The sequence below is a fragment of the Falco peregrinus genome, chromosome 7, assembly GCF_023634155.1.
Source record: "Falco peregrinus isolate bFalPer1 chromosome 7, bFalPer1.pri, whole genome shotgun sequence".
Taxonomy (NCBI): Eukaryota; Metazoa; Chordata; class Aves; order Falconiformes; family Falconidae; genus Falco; species Falco peregrinus.
The window spans coordinates 2,066,605-2,092,048 of record NC_073727.1 but is presented as its reverse complement, the minus strand read 5'-3'; the positions used below and the strand labels follow the sequence as shown (position 1 = coordinate 2,092,048).

The 25,444-nt window shown below is 46.8% G+C and overlaps 1 protein-coding gene across 3 annotated transcripts in view; it reads left to right on the top strand.

The window, feature by feature from the left end:
• Window positions 1-25,444, top strand: part of WDPCP (WD repeat containing planar cell polarity effector) — a 103,968-nt gene that overhangs the window by 74,543 nt on the left and 3,981 nt on the right. For 2 of the 3 annotated variants that reach the window (XM_027779835.2, XM_055811029.1), the window contains 3 exons: window positions 13,446-13,581; window positions 21,387-21,487; window positions 22,984-23,012. In XM_027779835.2, the coding sequence (XP_027635636.1) occupies window positions 13,446-13,581; window positions 21,387-21,487; window positions 22,984-23,012 (266 nt within the window). Of the gene's footprint in view, window positions 1-13,445; window positions 13,582-21,386; window positions 21,488-22,983; window positions 23,013-23,073; window positions 23,356-25,444 lie in introns of those variants that run through there. The other variant, XM_027779837.2, reaches the window with a different exon arrangement.

Genomic DNA, 25,444 nt, shown 5'->3' with positions numbered 1-25,444 from the left:
AGTCCTAAGCGTGCACCGCGCAGCCCAGAGTAATGCCGGCCAGGGCAAGGATCCTCAGGTGCCATCTCCGCTACAGTTCCCTGAGGTGGATAGCTGTAGTTCTCTCTGCCACATCAAGGACTCCCAAAATTTGGTAGCCCTGCCCGCATTCAGGTTGGGGGTGGGGAAGGAAAAGTCTCATGTGCCAATTTGACCTTGTCTTTATAATGGATAATTATAGGCATTAGGAACAGAAAAGATGCCTGATTAAATGGCTCCAGCCACCTGCTAATGCAAGATTGTGAAGTAATCCTTGACTATTTTCATATTAAGAGTTGCCACGATGATGTTCTTCCACTCCTTATGCTACTCAGCTTGCTTAGAAAGCTGTCTCCTATACTTCAGTGTACTTGCATCCTTCCACTCTTTTGCTTTGTACTGTTCCAGTTAGCACTGATCTTTATAATGGTACTGGTGGAGGCTTGAAAGTTCCTGCTATCCTGCACATCTATTTTGGCTTCAGAAATACAAATTAAACTGCTCCTTATTTTTACATGTGGTTTCAGGCCAGGTTCTTCTCCTTGTTGGTGGTGCAGAGGGTGCAGGCGAAGATGCCGGCTGGGCGGCGGTGCACAGCTTGCTCACATGGCGCTCTCACCCAGAATTAGTTTAGGTGTGTCCGAAGGTAATTTTGCTGATTTTGAAGCAAAATCATCAGTAGTAGATGACTGTAGACCTGAAAAACATCAGTAGACCTGAAAGCAGCAGAGAGCTGTAAGCCTGTTGTAAGCTGAGCACTGGTCTTGCAGAGGGAGTATTGCTCCAGGCCGCTCCTTAGGGATCAGAAAGGATCAAGGTGAGGATTGAGCTCTGACTGATCCCTTCTCCCTGCAGTGGGCCGAGTTCCCATCTGCAGCCTAAACCAGTCCAAAAACATCCCACCAAACGAAAAGCGCAAGGAAGAGTTTCCACCTGAAGTCAGAGAAGAGGCAGAGCTGCAGCAGTAGCTCAGGAAGACAGTAAACATCTCTGGGTGATGCACGGCTGGGTGAGGACTGGTGCTGGCATGCAGGGAAAGAAAAAGATTGCTGCAGCGATGCAGGAATGTGGAAAGATGCTTTGTAAGGGCAAACTTTCCCTATTGAACATTAATTGCTTTCCATGGATAATAAATGCACTTTGAGCAATGAAAGGAGTGGCTGACAAGCAATGCTGTATTCAACAGATATCAGAGAATGCAGACCAGGTTAATTACCTTCTCTTAAAAAAAAACAATGGTTTTTTTTCTGAAAAGGTGAGCATCTGTCTGAGACAGAATCTTATCTCCAGACTCCTGTTGTCTACTTCAATGAGAAGAGGAGCAAGAAAGGGAATGGAATGGGGCAGTGAGGGGACTCCAGCAGGAGCCATGGTGATTTTTTTTCCCTGGCATCAGCCATCAGCTTTTTGCATCGCTTCCCATGGATTTTCCTCCTGGTTACCTTCAGAAGCACAGGCAACACCGGGAGCTGCCCACAGCTCCCTCCAGGGCTCTGAGCTTCCCAAGCGGCATCCGCAGCCGCTGCTCCTGCTGACGGAGTTTATTTAAATAGGCAGGGAGAAAGTATTTGTGTTTGCAGAAGGCAGCGCGTAGTGTAAACTGCCTCCATGAGGTTAAAAAACCCAACAAACCACTCTGGTATTCATGCCAGTCTGTAATTGAAGGGTACCAGTCAGATGAAGATCTTCCCAGGGAGTGGAAGGAACAGCCTGGGAATGAAAAACCTGCTGTTTTTACAAGGTTGCATTTCCCCTTCAAAACAGCGTACGAAGCGTAGTGTTTCCCCTTCCCAAAATTTTATATTTTCCCTCTAAATTAGTCTCTTCTGATGGTCGGGGGTGGGAAGGAAGGTGTCAACCCCTCAGCTGGGGTTTTCAGATGCCGATAGGGTCACATCGGCTTTTAAAGCCTTTGGGCACCTGCCATGCCCGGTGGTGTCAGCCAGCCTGGCCGCGGGGGTGACGGCCGCTGGACCTGCCCCTGTGTCTGCTCCGGTGGCTTTGTTAGCCACACCTTTCTTGTAAAGTGTTGGTCAGGGTGCTCCAGAGATGGTTAAAACAAGACGTGCTCTAATACCCCAGCTTCTTTTATGTCCTAGTGCCTTGAGGTACATTTAGAAAATGCATCCAAGTTTTATCTCCTGTCATAGGATTTAGCCGAGAGACACTGAACAGAGCACTGGGCAAGTGTCACTGAGAGAGCTTAGCAGCTGGATGTCAGTATGCATGTTGTGGGTGTGCATAGATGTGTGCCTGCATGTGCAAACACACAACTTGCATGTATACACATCACTCTAAAGTTTCAGACTTTGTAGGTTTAAAATAACGTGTTGGTTCCTACTGTGTAGTGTTTTCTGTCCATTGCACCGGTGTTGCTAATTTTCTAAGCAGATACACACGCATACACCCAGACCCCATAAAAACTTGGCCCTCATTTTATGTGAAGTTATGAAATTACTTATCCAAGTAATTCCTGACTTCGTATCCTAATTCTGAAAGCACAAAAGGTACTCTAGAAAGTCAGTATTTTTAAAGGGACTGAAAAAACCATGAGCACTTTCAATGTTGGTACATGGAAAGCTAGCTCCTGTTAAACTCTGAAGGTATTAAGCTCATTGATGTTGGAGTAAGTTTAGTCTATACAACCTTCCAGCTTGAGTAACATTTTTTTCTGTGAAACCCACTGACTATGAGCACATGAGTCTGGCAGAGGCCAGAAAGCAATACTGTTTTGTAATTTGGGCTTTATATACAGATAGGAGTCCCATTTTTCCATTACTTGGATTAGGCAACTAACTGGTCCCAAGTTTTTCTTCATTAAAAGAAAAAGAAAAAACCTCCTTTTAATAAGTGTGTGCTTCACACTTTCAAACTTCAATAGCATAGAATTTTTCGCTTGATCAGAAAGCTGATTTAATTTGCTGCTAGGTTAAATGTTAAAGGTTTCAGTCTTATGACCATGAATTCTCAAATTAAATTCAGTGCATTGCTTAAATTTCTAGCTGCAGTGCATTTAGCCTAATTGCTTTGGTAAGTTGGGTGCTTAGTAACTACTACTCTTCTGAATTTTCGTCTTTAAAGGCGAGCAAGGAAATAAGCCTGAGGGGCACAGGTGGGCTAGCATGCTCTTTGGGATTCACCTGTGGGGTCTTTGGATATCCCTTCCAGTCTGACCACATCCTCAGACCATGTCTGATGAGGCTGTTCTGCTGACAAGGGAGAGCATTTAAACACCTGTAGCTTTTAGCTATTTAAGCCCAAATCAGGTTTGAAGCAACAAGAAAGGCTGAGCAAAATGGTTCAGATTTCAGTCAGTTGTCAACTAAATGTGTGCACTGGGCCTTCAACTATTCGGCCAGACACATCTTGATTGCTTCGCTTTTGTTTTCGCCCTTGGAAAGTTGGCTCGATAATACCCTGTAGCCAAAGCAGGCTGGGCTGGGGGGTGCGAGGGAGAATTAACAAAAAACAGAGTTATATTTATTTATTTCCCTGCTTCTGTGAGCCAAGCTACTTGCAGTCATTTTCCATATCCTTGCAATGTTAAATATAAAAATCGTAGGGGCTTTAAATGATCCCACTGATGCAGTCTTTAAGGTGGGCTCTTCTCCTTGGGGACGAGTCGTGATGCAAACACAAGGGTGATGGAAATCGTAGAGGAAACTTCCAACCAACACACGCGGAAGGAGCAAGCCCCGAGTGTCTAGTTGTTTCCTCTTTGTTTACAGCATTTTTAAGGCTTTGAGTTCTCACGCAGCATATATGTCATTAAATGGCTGATGCCTCTTTGCACACGTTGTTGTGATGGCCTGTGGCAACCTGAATTAATTGTTTCAGTAGTTGATGGTGGTTACTAGCCGTAATTATTATAATTTGCATTTATAAAAACATCTTTCATCTAAGGATCTCAAAATGCTTTTGCGCACATTTAATTAAGCTTCACAACATCCTGTGAGGTAAGTGTCAAGAGTGTTGTTATATCCATTTTTACATGGGTTTCTCTAAGAAAACAAGGTCAGTCTCTAACGTGACTGGTATTTGGTTCACTTCACACTTGCACAGGACGGAGCAGCTAGCACAGCTGCAGGAATTAGGGGTGCTGAACTAGGTCACTTTGCATCTCCCACATAGCTCTTGCCGTTGCCACGCTGTGTGGACACATGCCCTAAGCCACCACAAACACAGTCGGAGCAACCTCAGCCCAGATTTCCAGCCTGAGACGGCCCTTGCTTTCCCAGGAGCGCTCCAGCAGCAGCAAACTCTTGGGAACAAAAACAGATAAGCACCCTGCCTATTGCACAGTATGGCATAACCCATCCTGCAAAGATCTGTGCTTTCTATAATGTTCTACCTTAACATTTAAGCCTCTGCAGTCTGCGCACAGCAAGACATTTGTAGTGCAGCCAAAGCCAAGAAAGTAGCTGCAAGCAACATAAAGTTACCCTTTACCAGTCACTCGCTTGTTCTAGAGGAGCCTGCAGGCTCCTGAACCTCTCTACCAGCCTTCCACCCAACCTTATGGTCGATCAACACTTCTGAGATCTGCTACATCCTAGATTACTACTTGACTGTGGTTCTTAAAAAGTGAGGATCGACTCAAGCCAGGTAGACTTGGAACTGGAGGAGACGGTTTTCAAAAGCTCATTTCTTCTTCAAACATATGACTATGTTGTTTAAATTGAACCTGGCTCTCTTGTAAGCTCTGTTGATCACCATATTAGCCCTGAGGAAGATAGGTCTAACTAAGTGCTTGCAAATTGAGTAAGAAGTCCTGGGCCATACCTTCACTAGTTCTTTACCATCCCCATCAATTTATAAGGGCTTGTTTACATGTGGCAATGACCAGATTAGCTGTTTTGAAAGAACTCTGCCTGTGGATGCACTTATTCCAAAATAAAAGCCACTTTGCTTTTCTAAATTAAGTGGACAGGTAGAGAGAATGATTATTCTGAATAACGTGAGAAAGTCATTTCATTCCTAAGCAGACCGTTCAGCAGGAATATTCTGAAGCGAGCTGTCTGGCTAATTCCTCACGTTGATGCTTTTTAAGGTACTGATTTAGTTGCACAGTCATCAACAACCAGTTTTGTTCTCAGTGCATCCTTTTCCCGGAGAGGGTGTGCCAATGCGAGGCAAGAGTCGCGTTGTCATTGTCAAAGGTCATGCATACTTCCCTGTCTTTAGCTGACATTATTTCTGCTTAACCTCATAGCATGAAATAATTTCTGAAAACATTCTGGCTTTTTCTAACACCAGAAAGCCCTGATGGAGCACAAATGGAAGAGGCTTCCAGGTGTCCTGCTCCACTCATAGGAGATGCCAGTAGCAGCAGAGGCTATGTCCTGGATGCTTTGGAGGGACGCTCCAGTGAAGCCCAGGGAAAGTTGGCCCTGCTCCCCAATTTAAGCATGTCTGGAGCATCCTTCGGGGATGCTCATCCCTGATTCTTTTCTGTTCCCTTAGTCAACATACAGGATTTATTCTGGTCCACGTTTCTCTTGCGGGGGAAGGAACACCTGGCAGCGAGAGGAGCAGGTCTGGCACAGGAGCATATATCATTTCATTTTGCCTGATGCTGTTGCTTTACTTTCAGGACAGTCATTGGGCTAAACCTGCATTTTTACTGAAGCTTTCTTCTGCTTTTCCTCTCCTCCAAACTTGCTCATGTCTACTGCTGCACAGAAAGGAAAGACGCAGCGGTGACCTGGGGCTTGGGAGAATGCAGCGCCGTGAGAGTCACAGCATCAGCGCCGTGGAGGGGGTTTTCTTGTGGCTACCAGAAAACCTTCAGTAACTTCCAATCAGTACTGTTGGGGTCTGTTTCTTTTTTTTAGAAGGGAAGAGATAAAAATTCTGCTCGTGTTATCTCATATTGCAGAAATTGAGACTTGATGGGTACTATATTATCCTTTTTGGACCTCAGTCACTCCCGAAGATTCAAGATGAACTCTGCCTGCCCAGGCACCAGAGTCGGTGCCCCAGGGAATTTCTTCATATCTAAGGGATATGCAGGATGTGTACTCGCATGCCCTTGCTGCCTCTCAACTCCAGCTGTACATGCAGTTTTGCTTTAGGAACCTGTACCTCCAGTATTGCAATATCTTTTTCAGTCTCTGTCATCAAGAGTTTAAATACAGTTCAGATCAGTGTTAGTGGCCCAGCTCCAAATGAGGAGAATTGCTGCAATTCGTTATCTTGACAAATTAACTGGTCTGAGGCAATTCCTTTTTGAGAGAGATACAATTAGCTAACTCTTGAACTCTAGCCTTGCTCCAGCACTATGGCATAGTTATGCACCTGCTCAAGAAGTGTTGATACTACAACCAGGACTTTCCCACCTGTAAATGCAATTCCTGCACTGAGAGCCTTAGTGTTACCAGCCATGCCTTGCTGTCCTCGTGCTGCTCTCGTACCCCGCTGTAGCCTGGGAGCACGATGCAGACCTTGTTTGTAAAAGACTCTGACCTCAGCTGATTTTAAAAATAGTCTGTCTGAATACCAGGGTGGTCTTGTTGTATAGCCTCTAGGGGAGGGTCGGTGCTGGAAACACAGGGTCCTTGTGAAACCACCAGAAGGGCCTGGCGCAGAGAGTGTTGTGTCAGAGGGACGCATCACCGGTTGTCCCATCCTCTGTTTTGAGTACACCTTCCTGGTCCAGTGGAAAAAGGTGGCTTTCCTACCCCAGCCCACTGCTAGAAAACAGTAGCCCACGCAGACCTGAAATAGATTTTCTTTGGAAAAGGAAGCATCCTTTTAATGGTGTTTTCTCCCTGGGATTTAGGCAGGAATTTCTAGTTGCAGTCCCTCGATCCTTACATACCTGTTGAAAACTGGGTTGCCATCAGGTACAGTACCCCCCCTCCTGACGTGGGCAGGATGCCTCAGGGAAGGCAGGGTGACCCCCCGGCCTTGTGAGGTTTCCCACACCTCCTGGCCTGGAGGAGCAGCTCCCTTCTGCCCCTTCCCACCAAGCAATGAAAACACATCCCCAGCTACACATTGTTCTTCCACCCAGTGCGGGCAGATGCACTTTTCATCCATTTCCCTGGGGAAAGCAGCCCCTTCTGCTCTCAGCCATTGCTCACCTGTGGGCATCTTCTTCCCTTGCACAGGATCTCCCAGGTGCTAAAAGATGTCCCTTAACAGTTGGTCCGAACCATTCACTTTTGGAAACTCTGTTTGGGGTACAGCTGTCCTGCAGAAGGCGTATGTTTGCCTACAGCTTTTTTGTATGGACTTGGTGGCTGGGAGTTTCCTTGAGCTCCTTTTTGAACTCCAGGCCTTCAGCATCCAAAACATTTAACCCTCAATTTCTTTTCTGCTTTATCAGTTTGGCCAGCTTCCAGCTGGCAGCATTTATTTGCAGGCTTCCCTTCTGCATCCTGTGTTTGCAGATGTATTTCTCTTTCAATTAACCCCCTGAAATGGTTTTCTTCTCCCCTGAGCCTACCTGCCTCCAGTCTAGCCGGCACATCTCCCTGCTCTGGATGCCCAGAGGGCAGAAGCCAGGAGCAGAGACGCTTGGTCCATGGGCTGGAGGTGCCAAGCAGAGGGTGTGCCCCGTACACAGGCGTCATGAAGAGCAGCTGAAGGAACACGCAAGTTCAGCAGCGCCTGCTTTGCCCGTTGTGGGTTGGGGCTTGCAATGCCAGAGGCGCTTTTGCCTCTGTGGAGTCTCTAGAGCATCACTTAAGAGTAATCAGGTCTTCCCTGAGCTTTCACTGAGATGTTCTGGAGCGTTGCACCCACGTTTTCAGTGCTGCAGCCTTCACCCCAACCAGATGTCTCCGCTCACTGGCAGCTTTTGCCCAGCTTTCTTTTAGAACAGGTATTTCTAGATAGTCACTTAAAATGGGGGGGCGGGGAAGAGCAAAAAAAGACCTGGTCTAAAGTACCACTTACTGAACAAAGAAAATGCCTAGTCACCAGGAATGTCCTCTCTCTGCCTGCTGTAATTAGCGAGTAATAGCCGCCGTAGGTGGCTCCTCTTGCGCCTTGGCACTGCAGCTGGTTAACGTGCATCAGCTGTTGCCTGATTCCAAGGCAAACATCAGATGGTCCGGGAAACCGAGAAAATCTAGAGGTGCAAGCTGTCTATTGCTGGGACACTAGTGAAGCCTTTGAAGTGAAAGGGCCTGGAATTGAAGCAAATCCTTGGTCACTCGGTCTCTTTCAGCTGGTGACCCATCACAGTGTGGTACTACATCTGGATCACCCTGTGAGATACACCTGGTTTGTTTAAATAACGTTGGCACTGCTAGAGTGGTTCCTCAGGACTGGCTCCAGGGAGATATAAAATGAGCTTTTCAGCCTATATAGTGATTAGCTTAATTTTGTGTATGATTCTAGCAGAGCAAATGAGTAACAAGAGATTGAATCTCAGCCGGAGCTGGTAAAGACTTGGCATTTCCATTCGCAGAGTTTTAAAGCCAGGTTTGGCTGCAAGCTGCAGACTGCTCAGTGAAATACAGCCGTCTACGCTGAAAAAAAGAGAGAAAGAAGAAAAAGAGTTGTTCTTTGTAAATGTTAACTCCTCCTTTCGTTTTGTCACATAACTTTTATTTTAATTCTTAAATTTCCTGGCACATCCACTGAAACAGTTTTGCTGCTGCTAATGTGCCTGTTAGTGAATATGCTGCTAATATGCCCATTCATCCAACCGGTGAAATAATGACATGTTACCTGCCATTAAGGGCTGCTTCTGCCTGGTAGTGATTGAAGTTCCTTATCTTCTCAGGTATCAAATTGTTAAATTACAACACAAATGGGAGATATTCTGATTTAATGTACCTTTTCCAGTTTTCTTAGCAGTAACAGCTGTTCTCAATGAGTTTTAAGAGTACTATAAAAGTAATATTTCAACAATTTCAAATGAAAACATGTCAGCACTAGGAATTAACAAAACGAGGCAAAAATAAACTGGAAAACTAGACCAAAAGAGGCGGAGATGTTTAGAGTTATATTTTTACACATGCACAAACAAAGCTGTGTGGTTTCCCTGCAGGACTTTGTTGAAACTAAACAATTTTATTAGAATCTGTTTATTTAGAAAGACATTTTCAGGAGAACAATTGTAGCCAGATAAAAGAGCTGACCACACTCAAGTCAGCAATGGAATTTCCTACTGATTTTGATACCAAAAGGATTTTACCCAGTGGCTTTAGAAATAATTTTCATGTAGTTTGAGAAAACCTGGAGTAGAGTTAAGGCGGAGCAACTTGATAATGTGTGAGGTCGTGCTCAGTCTCACGCCTCCTGCAGCGGTTATTTGCCTTTTGAAAAAAAAAACAACAAATAACAAAACACAAAAGCATGAGAGCTCAATTTCAACAGGTCAAAATAAAAAATTTTAAAAGCCAAGTTAATGCATAATAAAATATTAACATTCACACGGAAATAGTTATTCAGAAAAGAATTTAAATGCCTAAAAAAACCCAAAAAAAGTGTGATTGTTTGGGTTATTACTAAACTATACTGGTTTATAGCACTGACTTTGCTTAACCATTTGCATTTCTTCAGCCCCCCTTGATTGTTCTGTTCAGAAAATCTCTATGATTTACTTTTTTAAAAAAAAACAACACAACAGTATGCCTGAGGTCTGTGTGGTTCACTTGGAGTTCATTGGGATATATTTGCAACTCCTGAAGCAAAAAACTGGTATTTTATCTTTAGAAGGAGTTACATTTTTTGAACTTATTGAATTTTTCAAAGATCAGCATGAAGAGTTCTGATTAAATGCTTGCTTCAGCGTTTTAAAGGCTTCTTGTGTCCCTGTTGCCTAAGGAGGTCGGACATGACGATTGCTCTGTAAACATCAGATTGTACAGAATTGGCTCTGCATACCATGCCCCGCACACAAAGGAGAAGTCAAACGGCTTCTCTCTCGCTTATCAACTAGTTTATTTTTCATGCCCCAAAAAGGCTATATTTGTACAAGAGCAGCTGCTACTTTGTAAATAATTTAATGGCTTCTGTTAAGTAGAGCTGTCAATTTCGCAAACAATATTACGAGAAGATTTTCATTTTACTGTGGGATTGCATGTTTTAAAATGCATTTTTATTCCTGAAAATTCAGTGGAGGATGCTGGAGAATGGGAACAGCTTCTGATTTGCAGACACAGATCCAAAAGAGAACAGATACGGTTAAATAATGACATATACGTGAGCGGGGAAAGCACGAGATCTCATCACCTGCGTATGATGTTCAGAGAGCATCCTGCTCATTAAAGTGTAGGAAAACTTTCAGTGGTCTTGTAAAGAAACGTATTTGGCTATTTCAGATGTAGCAATAGCAGCTATCGGCAAATTTTGGAAATGCAGAATGTGTATTGTGCAGTTGAGTGTGTACATTATCCTAACACTGATCATGACAAATGGGATTTTATAGATAAAAGGTCATTAGCACAATATAATTCCGATTATTGCATCTGATAAATGACTTTAATGATGAAACAACAATTTTACCCGCAATACCAACTGTCAAGTTTTTAAAATTCAAATTCAGATTCAAATCCCCAGATTGTAACATGATAAGCAAATAACTAGGTTAGAATTAAAAGCAGCAAGAGTTTGTTGTGCAATAAGACAAAGGAAGATCCCCAGTTACCTGAATATGAAATCTTAGGTGCAGGCTGGGATACTCCAGTGCTAGCACAGAGTCAAGTCTTCACTGAGCACCAAACCCTAGCCAGAGCCCTCACCTAGATGCGAGGACCACCACCCTCTCACAGCCCTGTGGCGTTCCTGCCAAAATCTTCCCCTTTTTAATTAAATGTGGGATGTGTTGCCTCTGTTTAGGGAAGGGCTATGTTGTTTAAACAGCGTTCCTTGTGCATTTGTTTTGCCTGCTGTAGCACTTCTCACAGGGAACACAGTCCAATGTCCCACAACAAAAATGTTTATTTCTTTATTCTAGAGTTCATATCTGATGGTTTTGTGGCTTTGAACCACTCCTGGCATGTGATCCTATCTAATGTTCTACTGTGACACTGCAGCTGTATACCCAGGCTAGAACAGGTTCAGTCCTCGTAACCCGAGGTCAGTTCCAGGTACTTTGTTTCGATATGAGAGTGCAGAGACCTGTTTGCACTCCCCTGGGTAAGAAGCCCCCTTATCCCCCAGTTTCGGCTACAAGCGTGCTTGCAGCTGACAGGACTGCTCTGTTTTCCATGCATCCTATGCATCCAGTAGCATTACTTAACAAGGTGTAGTAGCGTGAAATATCAAAGTCGGTGGCCATGGTTGTAGTTGCTCGTGGCATTCATGTGTTGGAAATATGCCACACGAGGACTGGGTGCATCCAGACTGTAGCCCACTCCCCGTTACAGAACTGCTAGGTGCCCCCCAGCACACGTGCGTGAGTTACACTGGTGACTGACGTGAGGAGACTGCTATTTATTCACGTCTGGTTCTCAGCAGGTACGAGAAAACGCAAATGAATGGCATGATGGAAAGAGCAAGACAAAGCTGCCCCCATCCTATTTAGTTTCCTTTCTCAAGACACACTCCTCTCGGGGGTTTACGTTCTGAAACGCCACTGCTCCTTGGAGCTGTGTCAGTGATGTCTTAAGGAGAAGACATGAACTATAATAAATAATTTCATATATTGGTGAAAGTTGGTAACTTTAAGGGGGTAAGTTATGTAGGCCTTAGACATTACCGAGTAGGTGGAAAAAGAAAAAAAAGAGGGGAAAAAAAGATTAATTACACCAGCTTGACTCACACTGTATGTCTTAGCTTTGACATTTGGAAGACTAAGAGGTTTAACGCTTTCCTCAAAAGCGAAGCCCAAATGAAGCGGGAGGCTCTTCAGGAGCCAGCACGCAGTTCCCAGGCAGAAGCGCGGCGACGAGAGCTGTGCTCCCAAGCAGAGGCCATCAAAGTCTGTCCCAGGAGACCTGCGGTGGATTTTTGCTGCACACACATCAGCAGGAATTTTGTTTAAGCCCTTTCCCAGCGTTCTTCACGCATACCAAAAGCAGTTCCTCCTGTGCCTTTTTAAGATCTCTGTATCGCTCCCCTGCTCCTCTTGGCTGCTCGGCCTGCAGCAGGCTCCAAGGAGAGCTCTCTGGAGAAACCTCCTTTGCTTGCCCGTGAGTCGAGTTTCCTAGACGTGCATTGCTCATGCACCTTTCTTCTCTCCTCCTGCTTTTCCTCTTTGGATTTTTTTTATTCAAGCTGGAGGAGAAATTGCACCAGGGCCAGTTTAGCTCCTTTATTTATTGTAATGTGGTGTGCATGCTTGGAGGTGTGTTGCCCCTGACTGAGTTGGTTGCTTTCAGCTGTTCCCCACATAATTGCCCCACCTGTGGGAAACGGCAGCACAGGTGGGGAACGTCGGCTACCTGAGAAAGCCAAATTGGTTGCCACACTTCACCCTCTCTCACCCCACAGATGCTAATAGCATTTAGGTGGCATGAAGAGTAGAAATAGTCTGCAGCAACCTTACAGCGTTAGCTTTTTAGGACTTGCAGATTCAGAAACACTTATGAGTAGATTTGCCCTCCTAAGCTGGTGAGTATTCTGGGTCTGGGGCCAAAATGTAAGCGAGCAGTATGGCAGCGCTCACAAAAGCATTATGTCCTTCGCACTGCCCGTGGTGTTGCCATGGGTATCGCACAGATTAGCTTATGCAGGGTCTGGAAAGGCAGAGAACAAGGGGAGAAAAACAGGATTAAAAAAGAAAAAACGCAAAAGGGTCTTAAGATTTTTGAGAAAAATCTTTTAAAGTCTTTATCTGTAACAGGATTTTTTTCTTCCTTAATCCAAACTCTGCTAGCCTGCGGTTTGACGAAATTTTTTATTTATTTATTTTAAGTCTCACACCCAGAATATGCAATTCCTCCTCTATATTTTTAAGTGATTTGGGTCTTTTCAAACGATTTCCTTCGCCAGAGGGCTCAGACTGGAACTTGGGAATTGGAGGCTACTCCTTCCCCTACTCGAAGACTTCAGGTCTCGATTGTGAACGAAAATATTTTTAAACAAAGCTAAGGGAGGTCTTTATTTTTAAAAGAAGGGGTTAGCCATACCTTGTGGGGGAACAATCCAATTAATAAGACTTTGATCTATATGGCAACAGCGAAATACTGGCGCGCAGCAGCCTGTGGCAGCCAGCTGGCCCCTCTGCAGGTGGCAGTTTAGGGGAGGCATTTCCCCCTTGCAGACTAACGCCAACACGCACGCGCTCCCTCCCTTCCAAAAGCTCTTGGACATGTTACTGTTGGTGGTTGTTGGCTACTTGGCCTCCCTTTCAAGGGGAAAAGTCAAGGGTGGAAGCTGTGTCAGTGTGTGGTTTTCTGTTTGGTTTGGTCCGTTACAAGAGAGGGAAGCCTTGTCCTTACTGACACCTAAGGCAAACAGTTGGCAACTGGATGGGTACTTTAAAATGAAGTAAGCCTGATACCGTGTCTTGATTCATCCTAAAGAGCTCCTGGGGCAGTCAGACGAGGAAGACCCACCTCGTGAAGCTGTTGTGGACCTACCGTCAGAGCACAGAGGCGAGCGCGACCCAGCTGCCTGCGGGGTGGCCGGCAGAGCAGCGGCGCAGGGCTGCACCCACAGGTGGGTGGCACGGGCAGGGGCACGCGGGCAGCAAAGGAGTTGTGTAGGGCTAAGGAATATCCCCTGTTGCCCTAACAGAAAATGGAAGGGAGGGGGAGAACAATGAACTAAAATACTTTTGAAATGTACGTTGGATATTCTGAACTTTCCTGACAACCTCGGTTGTCATCTGCACCAGGGCTGTAAACACAACAAAGCATGAAGTCACTAAGCAGGAACTAAGAACAACTTGGAAGGCAGAAGGACATGGCATGGGCACAAAGTGATCTCCAGAAACATAGTCAGTTGGCGAGCACTTCACATGCACTAGCACAACCATTTTCAAATTAAACCATTTAGGCAAATGCAGCCTTCCTTGATGAATGTGCAAAGAGGGAAATACTTCAGTGGAAATGCAGCGAATTAACAGCCACGGGTGGTAAACAGAACTTTAAAAAACCTAACACGATCCTCACAGATTTTTGTAAGCTCATTACTAGCCTGTGATCAAAATACCTGGGATGATCTTCCAAGAGTGCCCTTCTCCCAAAGTTGATTAAAACCTGGAACTCACCTATATTATGAGAGAAACAACAGGTCTGACGACTGAGCGTTTTTCAGTGCTTCTGTTGCTGGTGATCCAGCACACCACCTTGCAACGGATGGGAAATTACCATGAAACAGCTCTTCTGCAAAGATTCAGAGATATATTTCTCTTACTTTTCTTCATGCAATCTTGATAGAAAAGAAACAATTATTCATTCCCAGTGAGTATATAGATGCAGTTATTTTCTATGCCTGCTGTATATGTAGGAACATTTTTTAGTGAATCTGGTGTGAGCACTTTGAACTTCCACACTGACAAATCATCCTGGACACGTGTGTACAAATGTGCTGAACGTTCTTTATGTGGGCAAGAAACACGTTTCTTTCTCCTTCTGGAAATCTGTATATTAGCTAGTTTTCTGTCTTTCCTCACATAAAGAGATAGAGCTTTTGCAGTACTAGGTATAATATCCATTATAGCAGCTGCACACCGCTAGTGAAATACTTATTTTATACATTTATATTGGGATACAGAACACTATCTAAAGCTTTCAGAGATACCTAGTGGATTTAGAGATGGCACCTGTTTTTAAAAATATAGCGCACAATTATTCTGTCTTAACTTTCGGGACGGAGATAGCAGCATATTGATGTGGGCAGATAGCAAACACAGTAAGCTCGTGCTGGGGACTGTATTGACTGCAGAGGACTTCTCCAACGCTCCGATGAAAGGAGCTCCTTTAACAGCACATAGAGCAGAGGCTATCCCAGCACGCCTCTGATCCCAAGGTGTAAGCACGCTGTTCTCCCTTCGGCTCACCGTTTCCCTTTCGGAGCTGGCTATGATTCACACATCTCTGGCAGTCCCGTGTCTGCCTTCGTCGGGCGCCTTGGGGCAGAGACGGCAGAGTTCAACTGCCCTCCTACTGCTGGGCTCCCCGGCTTGACCACATTTGCCCGCGCCTGCCCAGGTGGCCACCAAAAGTTGCTGAGCCTCACGAGCAGCTCCTTGCAACCGCTGGCACTGCATAAACTGCTGGGATTTCCCGAGGCTTTTGTTTGCCTCTTGGAGGTTGGTGAGTACAAAGCGAGCTCCCCACCCACACCACCAGCTCCCCACCTCACGCCCGGCGCTCGAGCTGGCCTCCCCCAGCAGAGGCCGGAGTTGTGGGTTGCCTCTCGCAGAGCTGCAAAAGAAAACCCCTCGCAGCTCCCCAGCTGGCCACAGTGCTGGGAGCCTGCCAGCACGGGCTGAAGTCTTCAAGGCACTCGCTGTGACAATGCCAGCCGGCTGGGAAGGTCACCTGCCGAGGCACAGGTGACTCCAACAGCCTCTTCTTTGTGCTGAAAAAACCCCACGGATGGTTGTGAGCATGTACCTGCGGCTTGTGTTTTGCCTCCAGTTTCACAGAGTTTGTTTTCTATAATACATCTGCTGCCAAGTCTGCGTCAGACTTCTTCATGTGAAGAAATCTGTGTAAGAAAGGAAGGGTTTGGGCGTTTGGTGCCTACAGAAATAGCGACGTTCTCAGTTCTGCAGTCACTGCGATGTTGCGTCTCTACTCCAGCATTACTAGAGATTTGGCTGCCTAATCTGAGACATCAGCAAAGGACACAGTTTGTAACGAATAGATGGTTGCGCAGCACTTGAGGAAATTTCTTTAAATCGATCCAGCTTGTGAACCCAAAATTAAATCGCATTTGCTTTCTGCTGCCTTTCACTTGAAAACTGGGGACGACAACACCTTACTAAAGCGGGGTGAAGTTCGTGAAGTCGCAGATGTATAGTGCTTGCAGCTGAGTGTCTTAGTAGTGCACAGCAACATTATTATTCTAACCGATTTCCCACATCACAAATTCATATCTGACATTTCCCCTGTCCACTTCTTCCCAGCCTCCAACCACTACCCGCAGTTTCAAAATCAATAATCGGGACACATCCTCCCTCCTGCAAAGGCGCTCTGTTGTTCGTTAGCTTGGTCATTTTTTGTTTCACTATTGACTTTCTCCACTTCTCATGCTGTTTAAGGCTAGTCTTTGGTGTTTATGTATTCTGCTCACCAGTGAGATAAATGTACATCCTGAATAATTTCCTATTTACTTCGGAAGTCTTTCCCCTCAAGAAAAGCAAAAGAAGAAAATTCCATTCTTGTGGTAGATAGACCTCTGTGCTTCTCCGTTCCCTAACCCCGGTCACAGTACGGCCTCCTGCCTTGGCCAGGGTGCTTCAGCCACGCTTCATAGGTATTACTGGAGGCAACCTGTTGATCTACCTCCTCAGCATCATTTAAAGCCTCGAGATACTGTCTTGGGGGGCTTGATTTATCATCCGGGAAGCAAGGTTAATCTTTAGCTTTTGTTTGCTTCATCCCCTGCGCGTTGGCATACTGTGACATCCCACAGCAAACGTCCTTGCTGGGGGTGTGACAAGAGTCAGCTCACCCGTGCCAATGGCTCATTTCTGTTGTCACCCCGCAGAGCTCCCCGCCGGGTCACAGACCTCAGCCGAGGCCACCCCGACGGTGGATCTAGCGGAACAGCTGAACGTGTTTTGAGAAGAGCATTGAGCCAGGTCACCTCCAGCTCACGTCCAACCCAGAACGAACCTCTTCCTTGCCAGCTGAGCACCAGTGGTCAGTGTCATTAATCTTGCAATAAAATCCCCCCAGCCTCGTCTGTGCAAGCGAGTTGTAAGTCACGCCAAGGCAGCAGCGCCGCTCGTGCACTTGCCTGCATTACTTCGGGTGCTGCCGGGCTCCGCTGCCTCCCGGGTGGCCGTGGCTCCCTGCATCTCTGTGGGGCACCGCGACGGGACTTCGCAGGTGCTCAGTGAGAGTACTCGGTAGCTGCTCTCTCTTCTTTCCCCGAGCCCTTTGTCGTCTGCCTTGGCTTTACAACCTTGTACCAGCTAGTCGCACCAAACTTGTGAAGTCGGTCGACCACATTACTGTGTCTCTAACGCTACCACCCCTATCAGACCCAGACACTGCCCACATCTGTATCTCAGCTAAGGTCCTGGAAGCTCATCTCCAGCACATACCTGGACTTTGTTCTTTCTTTTATTTCAATCTTGGCAGAACCTTTGTTTTGGGACAGCTGAGGCTTATCTCATGAATTACACCGAGGCAGAAGCCCTGTGAAGACTAGCAGAAGACATTTCTGGTTAACTTAGTTAATAAACCTTGTTGCTGACAACCTTCAGGGAGACTGGCATCTGCATATGTGTAACAGAAGCCCAGTTTTCAGGCTGCATTATTAATAAATCACTTCATTTAACTCTTCACATCATCATCTCCTTTGCCTAACAAGGAAAGCCATTGCCTGGGACAGACAGGGGAAGCAAAGGACAGAAAAGGCTGGAACCAAAATAATAATTCGTAAAATAGTCTCAAGGTTAGGGTTAGAGAACTTCCTGTAGGTGAGATCTGGCTTCTCTTCTTGCCTTGACAGTCAGAAAGCTTTACAGACAGAGAAAGGGCTCAGCTCCATGCACTTGATGAGAGCAGCAGCAGTGTGGCTGTCGGGGAGAGCTGTGGGCAGCATCCTGAGCTGGGCGCACAGCAACTTGGGGACAGTAGAGAATTCAGGGCAACACTCCAGATAGAGGCATTTTATTTGCTGTGTCATTTCTTTCACTCTTGACATGAACAGGAAAGTTAAATACCACCAGCAATGCACAGTCCATGAATAATTTTGCAAGACAAAGCTCTCCCCTCTGGCTCACATTTGCCATTGGCCATTGCCATTGCCTCCCTCCAAGTGTCAGATACATTACAGCCTAGCAATCCTTGTCCTCTCATTATTCTTGTTACCTGTTTATGGAAACTTTTTGATTAACGGAACCCTTTTGCTGCCTGTAGATGAGGAAAACATTTTCAGAAGGTATGGAGGCTGTTGCTCAGAGGACCAAGGTAGCATACCGATCCTCTGGACAACACCTCAAAGGAGCTGTTTGACTGTGGGACAGCTTATCTCTGGGTGAGTCAACCAGTGAGTGCTGTAAGCGTGCCGGAGCTTGGCACAGGGTCAGCACAGAGCTATGGCTGCCCCCACTGCTCTGCCATCAGCATTGCTAACTGCGGTGTGGGTCTGCTCCCCGTCAGTGTGTCCTTCTGTTGCCTCACCATAATGCATTGTGGGTTTCAGTATCTTGCATTTGTAGTGTCAGGATGTGTGTGAGGCTGGGCTGGAGCCACCTACCTTGTCCCCATCCCCAAACCAGAATGACTCCTACTTTAGTTAGGATATCTCCTATTTTAGTGGGAGTGGTTAAGGTAGAAGGCAAAAATTTATATCATCACAGTGACATTTATCATAAAACTTTCCTGTTGCTTATGTACTTAAAGATGCACATATTTATACCTCTCTGCAAGGTTTTTATTTACGTTCAGAAGCATATTTGTATATTTTTAGCCTGTAGCACCACTGATCAAACCTCAGGAAGCATTAAGAGAAAACTGCGTGGCAGTCTTTCATATCTGTGTATGTTGGTTATTAAATCAGCATAAAGAGAGAAAGAATTAAGAGTTACCCCGCTGCATACTTTTGTGTGTCACATTAAAAAAAATTCCTTGCTCCACTGTTCCATGCAATTAAACAAAATATTGCCATTATGGCACTTCCATTTGTTCTTCCACCATCAATTATCTTTTTCAGAAGTCCTCTTTAACCAGGAAGCAAACTTCTTCAAATAGCAGGTCTTCAAATAGCAGGAATATAAGCTGAGAAATACGGTCTGCCACGGGTCCGGGAGTAATCTTACAAGCTGCTGTATCTGTCCTAGCAATTTTCAGTTCCAAAGTAACTCTATTACGAGGCGTGCTGCGGGGATGTGGCGATGGGGTGTAGGAAATTCATCGTGGAAGTGGGATCCAGCAGCTCAGCAGTGTTAATCCTGCCCGGCTGCTGCAGCATCCCTTCTCATCCTTCAGCATTGTGCAGCCCCGGTGAAGGCAACAGGAGCTTCACGTGCACCAAGAACGCAACAGCGGGCAAATGCATGTGGCTCTGTGTGAAGTTGCACTCTCAATTTCTACATCTGTAAAACTGAGATAATACATTACCAACTTCAAAGGGGTGTTGGGCAAATTAATTAGTCAGCGATGCATACAGCACCTTGAAAACACGAAATTAACTCTTATTAGCCCATAAGTACTCGAGATGCATCAAGGTGCATTCTATGGCCTCTTGATTCCAGACAAAGGTCCTCTTGATTAAATTAGATTGCTAATGTATTAACGCGTTAGCACACTTAAAGAAAGAAAAGTTTGAAAAAGCAATTTGGCTTCATCACATGAGCAGCGTGTATACTTAATGGAAATTTTTCCAGCATTCACAAAACAAAGAAAAATCAATAAAATGTCTGCCAACTGTTCCACTGAAAACATTTTATAATCTATAGCACCGAGAATCCCAAGCCAAGATAAACCAGCGTTGCTGACAGAAAATACTGACAATTATTTTACATTGATTCAACTTGGCCCAGCCCAGACTGACCTTGTTTATTCATCTCAGTCTCTTAATTCATATTAACTTGGCATCAAACTGGGACATGTGGCATGTGGGCTGAAGACCCATTTCTGTATCTTAGATTCAGATAAATGTAGCGCATTGAGTACTTCCAGTGCCTTGAGCTCTTAGGTAGATTTATGTGCATTAGACAGAACTGGTTATGTTCCTTTTATCCCCGCTGGGCTTTTCATGTCTGTTGACTGTAAAACTAGAGGCTTGGTAGAGGTAACATCTTCTTCTAAGCCTTCGGATATACATGAAATCCTCCCAGTATTGGTCAATTTTAAAGACACATCCAAAGAGGATGGAGGGTTTTAAGCTCTTTTAAAACATAAAAATAGAAGGGTTATGGCAATTTGGCAGCCAAAAAAGCAATTTGCAGGTCTCGGCAGAATCCGAGGCTCTCTGTAAGAAAGCTGATCAAGACACTACGGAGGAGATAATGGGGTCGAAGAGCAGAAGAATCCCTCCGTTTTTGCAACCAGCATAATCTGGTCTCCAATGAAGTTTCTTAGTTTCTTTTGCTGAACCAATAAAGCTTAGCGTGATGGGAGAGTTGCATTACTGCAGCTTAAAAGTGTCTCGGGGAAAGCTGATGAGGAGAGTTGCTTTTAGTTGCTTTACAGATGCCCAGCTGCTTGCACAGCCATCGCCCAACTGGTAGCGTGAAGACAAAGGCGCAGGGAAAATCTGAGCTTTTTCTTTAATTATCTATGTTCTCATCAGCAGTAAAGGGCTTTTTATTCTTGGAATGTACTATTTGTATTATCAGAGCCTAGCGAGGTTTCGCACTGTGGCAGTTAACAAATTGGGTGCCACACAAAAACGTTCACATTTCCATTCTCACAGCTGCCCTGCTGTCACACCTAAGAGCCACCCTTGAGTAAAACACTACTTGCTGTCAAACATGACTACATCCGTGGAGGAGGAAAAGCCACCCAAATGAGGAGACTCCCCCCAGAGGGGTTCCCAGCTGGCCTGGCGTGAGAGGTTTAGTTTATTTTCTCTGTTCGACTCGATCTTGCTGAACCCTCGGACTTCACCAGGCGCTTGGCAGTGTGTGGGCAGCAGGGCAAGCGGCAAGTCGGCAAGCCAAGGTAGCACAAGATGGCCTCCATGTTTCCAGTTCCACTGTCTTGGGAGTGGATTGCCTTTCCACGTGCCTACGTAAGCAGAGATTAATGATGAGTGAAGAAACTGAGATGAGCAAAACAAACAAAAGAAAGAAAAAAAATCCATCTGTATTTCCATAGCACATAGCTGGCATTTTCCTCCCTGCAGCTCCTTGGCAACTTGGATTTCAGTGATGGAAGCAGTGTGGGGACAGGATTTAACTTCAAAACTCACAGAAAATCAGTGCTGCCTTTTGGGTCTGATGTCCTCGTCTGCTGGCACCCACCCAACCGCCTCCGTGCAGGGCTGCTGCGGTGCCAGGCGCCTGCTACACGTGTTGCACATCCCCAGCCTGTCCTGCTTAACAAAACTTAAATTGCTCCAGAAAACACCAGCTTTACACCACATCTTTGAATGACAGGATGGTGCTGGAGCGACTGCACAGCCAAATGAGTGAACCTAGTGACGCTCAGTCAACAAACGTGCTGGCATCTGATAAAAAAGAGCTACAGTTTGTAGCCAGGGAATTACACAGGCTGCTGTGTACTTGAAAAGGCAGAAAACAAATGAAACAGCTTTGCTGTGCTATGCAGCATCTCCCCAAGTCTTCAGTCCGTGCTCCCTCCCTTCCTATCACTTTTGTTTTGTTTTCAAAGACCCACCAGCCGTGGGCAGGCAGAGGACAAGGAGCATAAGCCTGGAGCAGATGGCCATGCCACCTTCCTGACGGGGAAACCCTTTTCCAGCAGCCAGGAAGGTAAGCGAGGGAGTCTCTTGCAGGTATGCCCAAGGGGGTGAACCTAGAAATAATGGTGAAATGGAAATAATACCTGGGAAAAGAACTTGGATCTAGGAGGGCAAATAAGGCAGTGGCATTGCAGCGTGAGCTTGGTTTGAGTATCGCTAGCAGGGAGAGGCCCAAGGACTCGGCCACCAGCTCTCGCAGCATAGACTAAATCAACTGATGGGATGAGCATCCTTGTCTTGCAGCGCTGTGCATGACTTGACAAAGACAGGCAAAGTGTTGGTTAGTTTTGGTCGTTGTTGCTCTGTTACTGGGGGCACAATGGCCACCAGCATAGCCTCACCAGCTACGTGTCTTGTGAAGCCATATTTTGCACTACTTTGGGGGGGGGGGGGGGAGGGGCGGGGGCATCCTCCCTCAGTGGTGTCTCTGTCACAGCAGAGTCAAAGTAGTGCTACAGTCTGACAGAGGAGGAGCCCAGCACGAAGAAGGCACGGTTAAAGGGCCACCCTGTAAAGTCAGCCAGGTGCATGTAAGAGTATTTGCACAAGGGGTGAGATGGGGCTTTTTATCTCCTGCTGGTGCAGGTGTCCCACCACTGCAGTGACAGGTACGTAGGAGCAGAGCCAGTCTCCAGCCACACTGGCACAGAGTCAAGGCGTTAACTGCGGTTCCTGTAGCCACAACTGAAATGGTCTCAAACGAGCCAGCTACGGGTGCACTTCCACGTGACGGTGAAGCCGCTAGCAGCTGGCCACCATCGGAACGGGAAGGTCCTGCATCCCCCTCACCGCCGCCTGCCGTCCACCTTCACGGGATCATGAAGGCAGCCACCGGCACGTTAACCCAACCCAAAAAATGGATGTTTTCTTTCCCGTGGGCTTTTGCCCGTCCCCTGAACCAAATTGCCTTGCCTGGGGATGGGAGGACACCACAGGCGGCACCAGGCGAGGGGCAGAAACGCGTTGCCTGCAGCAGGACTGCTTTTTGATGTTGGCAGCTGTTAATGGGGCTCAAGCTGTAACACGAAGCCTCATCCCCGGCACCTCCAGCAGCCAACTGACGGCACTCGGCTGCACAACCCTCCGAGACACGGGCCGAGCGCGCAGGCAGCAGCCCGGACCGAGCCCCACCACCCAGGCAGGAGGTGTGCTGCAGCCACCGCTGTCACTGTGGGCACCCCACGCCTGCCACGGCTCCCTGCCAGGCTGGGACGACATGGGAACCCTGATCCATCACCGGCCTTGCGTCACCACTGCCCTATCCGCAAAAATCACAGTTGCTTTAACTTGGGGGTTGAGGGAATATACATATCCCACATGTGTAGACTTGTATAAGCAATATATTAAACATTTGAATTCATCCATTGAATAAGAGGCTATAAAATAGCTGTGTCCTATCAAAAAAGTGAAGGAGTTACCTAATACCGTAGCCTTGTTTGTTTGGGGTTTTCAGCACATTAAACGGAATGTAAATAACATGGTGATCTTTTTTCTTTTTTTTTGAAGGAAATCTGAGAGCAGTTCCTTCAGAACAGGTAACCCATTTGTGATTTATTTTTTTATTTCTGCTTATTATTATTTACTCTTATTTTGCAGCTTCCTGAAACTCCCCGAGCCTGTCCCTGCAAGCTGTCTGCCTGCAGGGCTCTCGCTGAAATTGGTAGAAATGCTCCTGTGCACGCTGCTAGAGCGGGGCTTCGTCTGCAGCTTTGAATTGAGCGCAGCGCATAAAAGTCGAAAATTATTACCCGATGCCTGTTGGATGGGGCCTAAGAAAGAACTTATTGTCCTTCATCCACGTTCATCTTACACGAACTAGCCAGTGCTCGTATTGGTGCTTTCAAGAGCGAGACCACAGTAAAGAGGGGTGAAATACTACCCTATGGTTTCATGATCACTTTAAGCTGATTTAACTGCAAGGTGCTGCCAAAGAAGGTGGATGGTCCCTTCCCCCAGCGCCAGGCTCGAGCCTGTGTCCTCCTCCCTCCCGCACCCGCTTGGGCTTCCAGCCGCAAGAAGCTCCCCGGGCAGGAGAGGAGGAGACCTCCAGGTGGGCATGGGGACCCTGCCCTGTCCCCCAAAGCCATCAGCTGCCCCCATCTCTGGGGGCCGTTCCCCCCCAGCCTGCTCTGGTGCCCCAGGTGGCTGGGTGTCCTGGGGGTGCGGATGGAGCGCAGGCGTAGGGGGAGCCTGGCTCCAGAGCTGGTGAGTCAGCAGCGTGCAGCACCAGAGCACTCCTTCAGTTCTGCTTTAAAGGAAAATAGGGAAAAAAAAATAAAATAAAATAAAATAACATAAATAAAAGCTGTCTGGCAGCAGCGTGGATGAAGGCACAAGAGTGCCTGTATTGTAGCCTCCATTTTAGCCTCCTCCCAATTACAGTTCTTGTTGAAACTTTTATTTTTGAGGCCAAAGCATTCAATGTTTGGCCTTGATACAAGCAGATCATTAAAAGGAAAAAAAAAAGAAAAGAAAAGAAAGGAAACACTTCAACCTCCCAGCGGAGCACGATGGCACTTATTTATTCCTTTCATTACAAAACCAGCCCGTGCCAAGTAAAATCGTGCTCTAAGAGCTGTTCTACCAGTCCCGAAGCACTGGAGAACAACACGTGCCGGCCCCACCTCTGCAGCCTCCCGTGGGCCCCGGCACATTTTGCCTGGGTGGAGGATGGGGAAAGGCTGGGGAGCAGGTGACAGAGTTCGCTGTGCTGGGGTCGCGCTGGCGGGGAGTCCCTCGATTCAAAAGAAAGTCCCCTGTTGCCTTTTGATGGCTTTGCTTGCTTCAGGATACAGAGTAAGGTAAAATATAGCAGCGGTGATGGTCTGGGGATGTTGTGGGATTCCTGGGTTTGCAGGTGGGTTATCCAGCAGGTAGCTGCTCCTCCCCTGAGCTGCGTGTAAGATGCTCCTTATCCTCACCTAAGCAGTTGAATTAATAAACTCAGAAGCGCATCTGAAAGCTCTGGACTATGACAAGAAGATCCATGAGTGCAAACGTACAGGCTGTGTAATGAGAGTGATACAAAGAAGAAAGCTTTGCCGTCACATCGTTCAGGACAACAAGGGAGCATCCTTAGTTCCAAAAAGCTACTGCAGCGGAGCGGTCAGCATTGCTGAAAGCTGCCAGGTCAAAGCGTGACCTCTACGACCGTGGTGGAGGTGCCCTGATTTCCCCACAGGTCGCCGAGCTGCCATGGGAAAGCGGGACACCTCCATCCCTGCAGCGCTGCTGTTCCTCGCAGGACCGAGGAGAGGAGGCAGCAGCTCTGGTGAGAGCTTGGGCAATGACTTGTTGGGTAAGGGGCAGCCTGGTGTGCGCACACCAGGTTTTTTTGGAGTACAAAAGCCATCCACGCAACACTTTGTAGTTCTGGGAATACATTTCCAACATGATTCTGTCCTGACTTTTAATGACATGTGGGAATTCAGAAGTTTGGGAGCAGTTGGGTACCAATGCAGGAGCCGGCACCCAGCAAATCAGAGCAGCCCCTTCTAGCTGAACCGACCTCTGGTTTTCGTTCAACCCATCCCAAGGGCAACCCAAACCCACTGTCGGCAGTGGCTCTGCACCTGGAACCACCAGCCTGCTGCATCAGTGCCAGCATTTGATGGACAGCCCATCCCCAAGGTCCCACTTTCACCCTCCTGCTCCCCCAGGCTGGCGTCCCTCCACCGCTACTTCCCGCACGTTGCTTAGAGGAAGCCCTCACAATACCGGGCTCGGTGCCACGCGAGGGGAGCACACCCAGAGCCCAGCCCTTCTTGCACAGGCAATTCGGCAGAAGGATCTCTGCAGCAGCGAGCTGGAGGATTTGCTTTGCCCCACTTTGCCAGTTCATTGCCCAAAGGCTGGAACCAGAAGTGACCTGTCCCCGGTGCAGATGGCCACGGAGCCCTCAGCAGGGGCATATCTGACACAGACCCATCTTTTGTAGGTGCATCGTAACGCACGTCTTCCTCGCTTG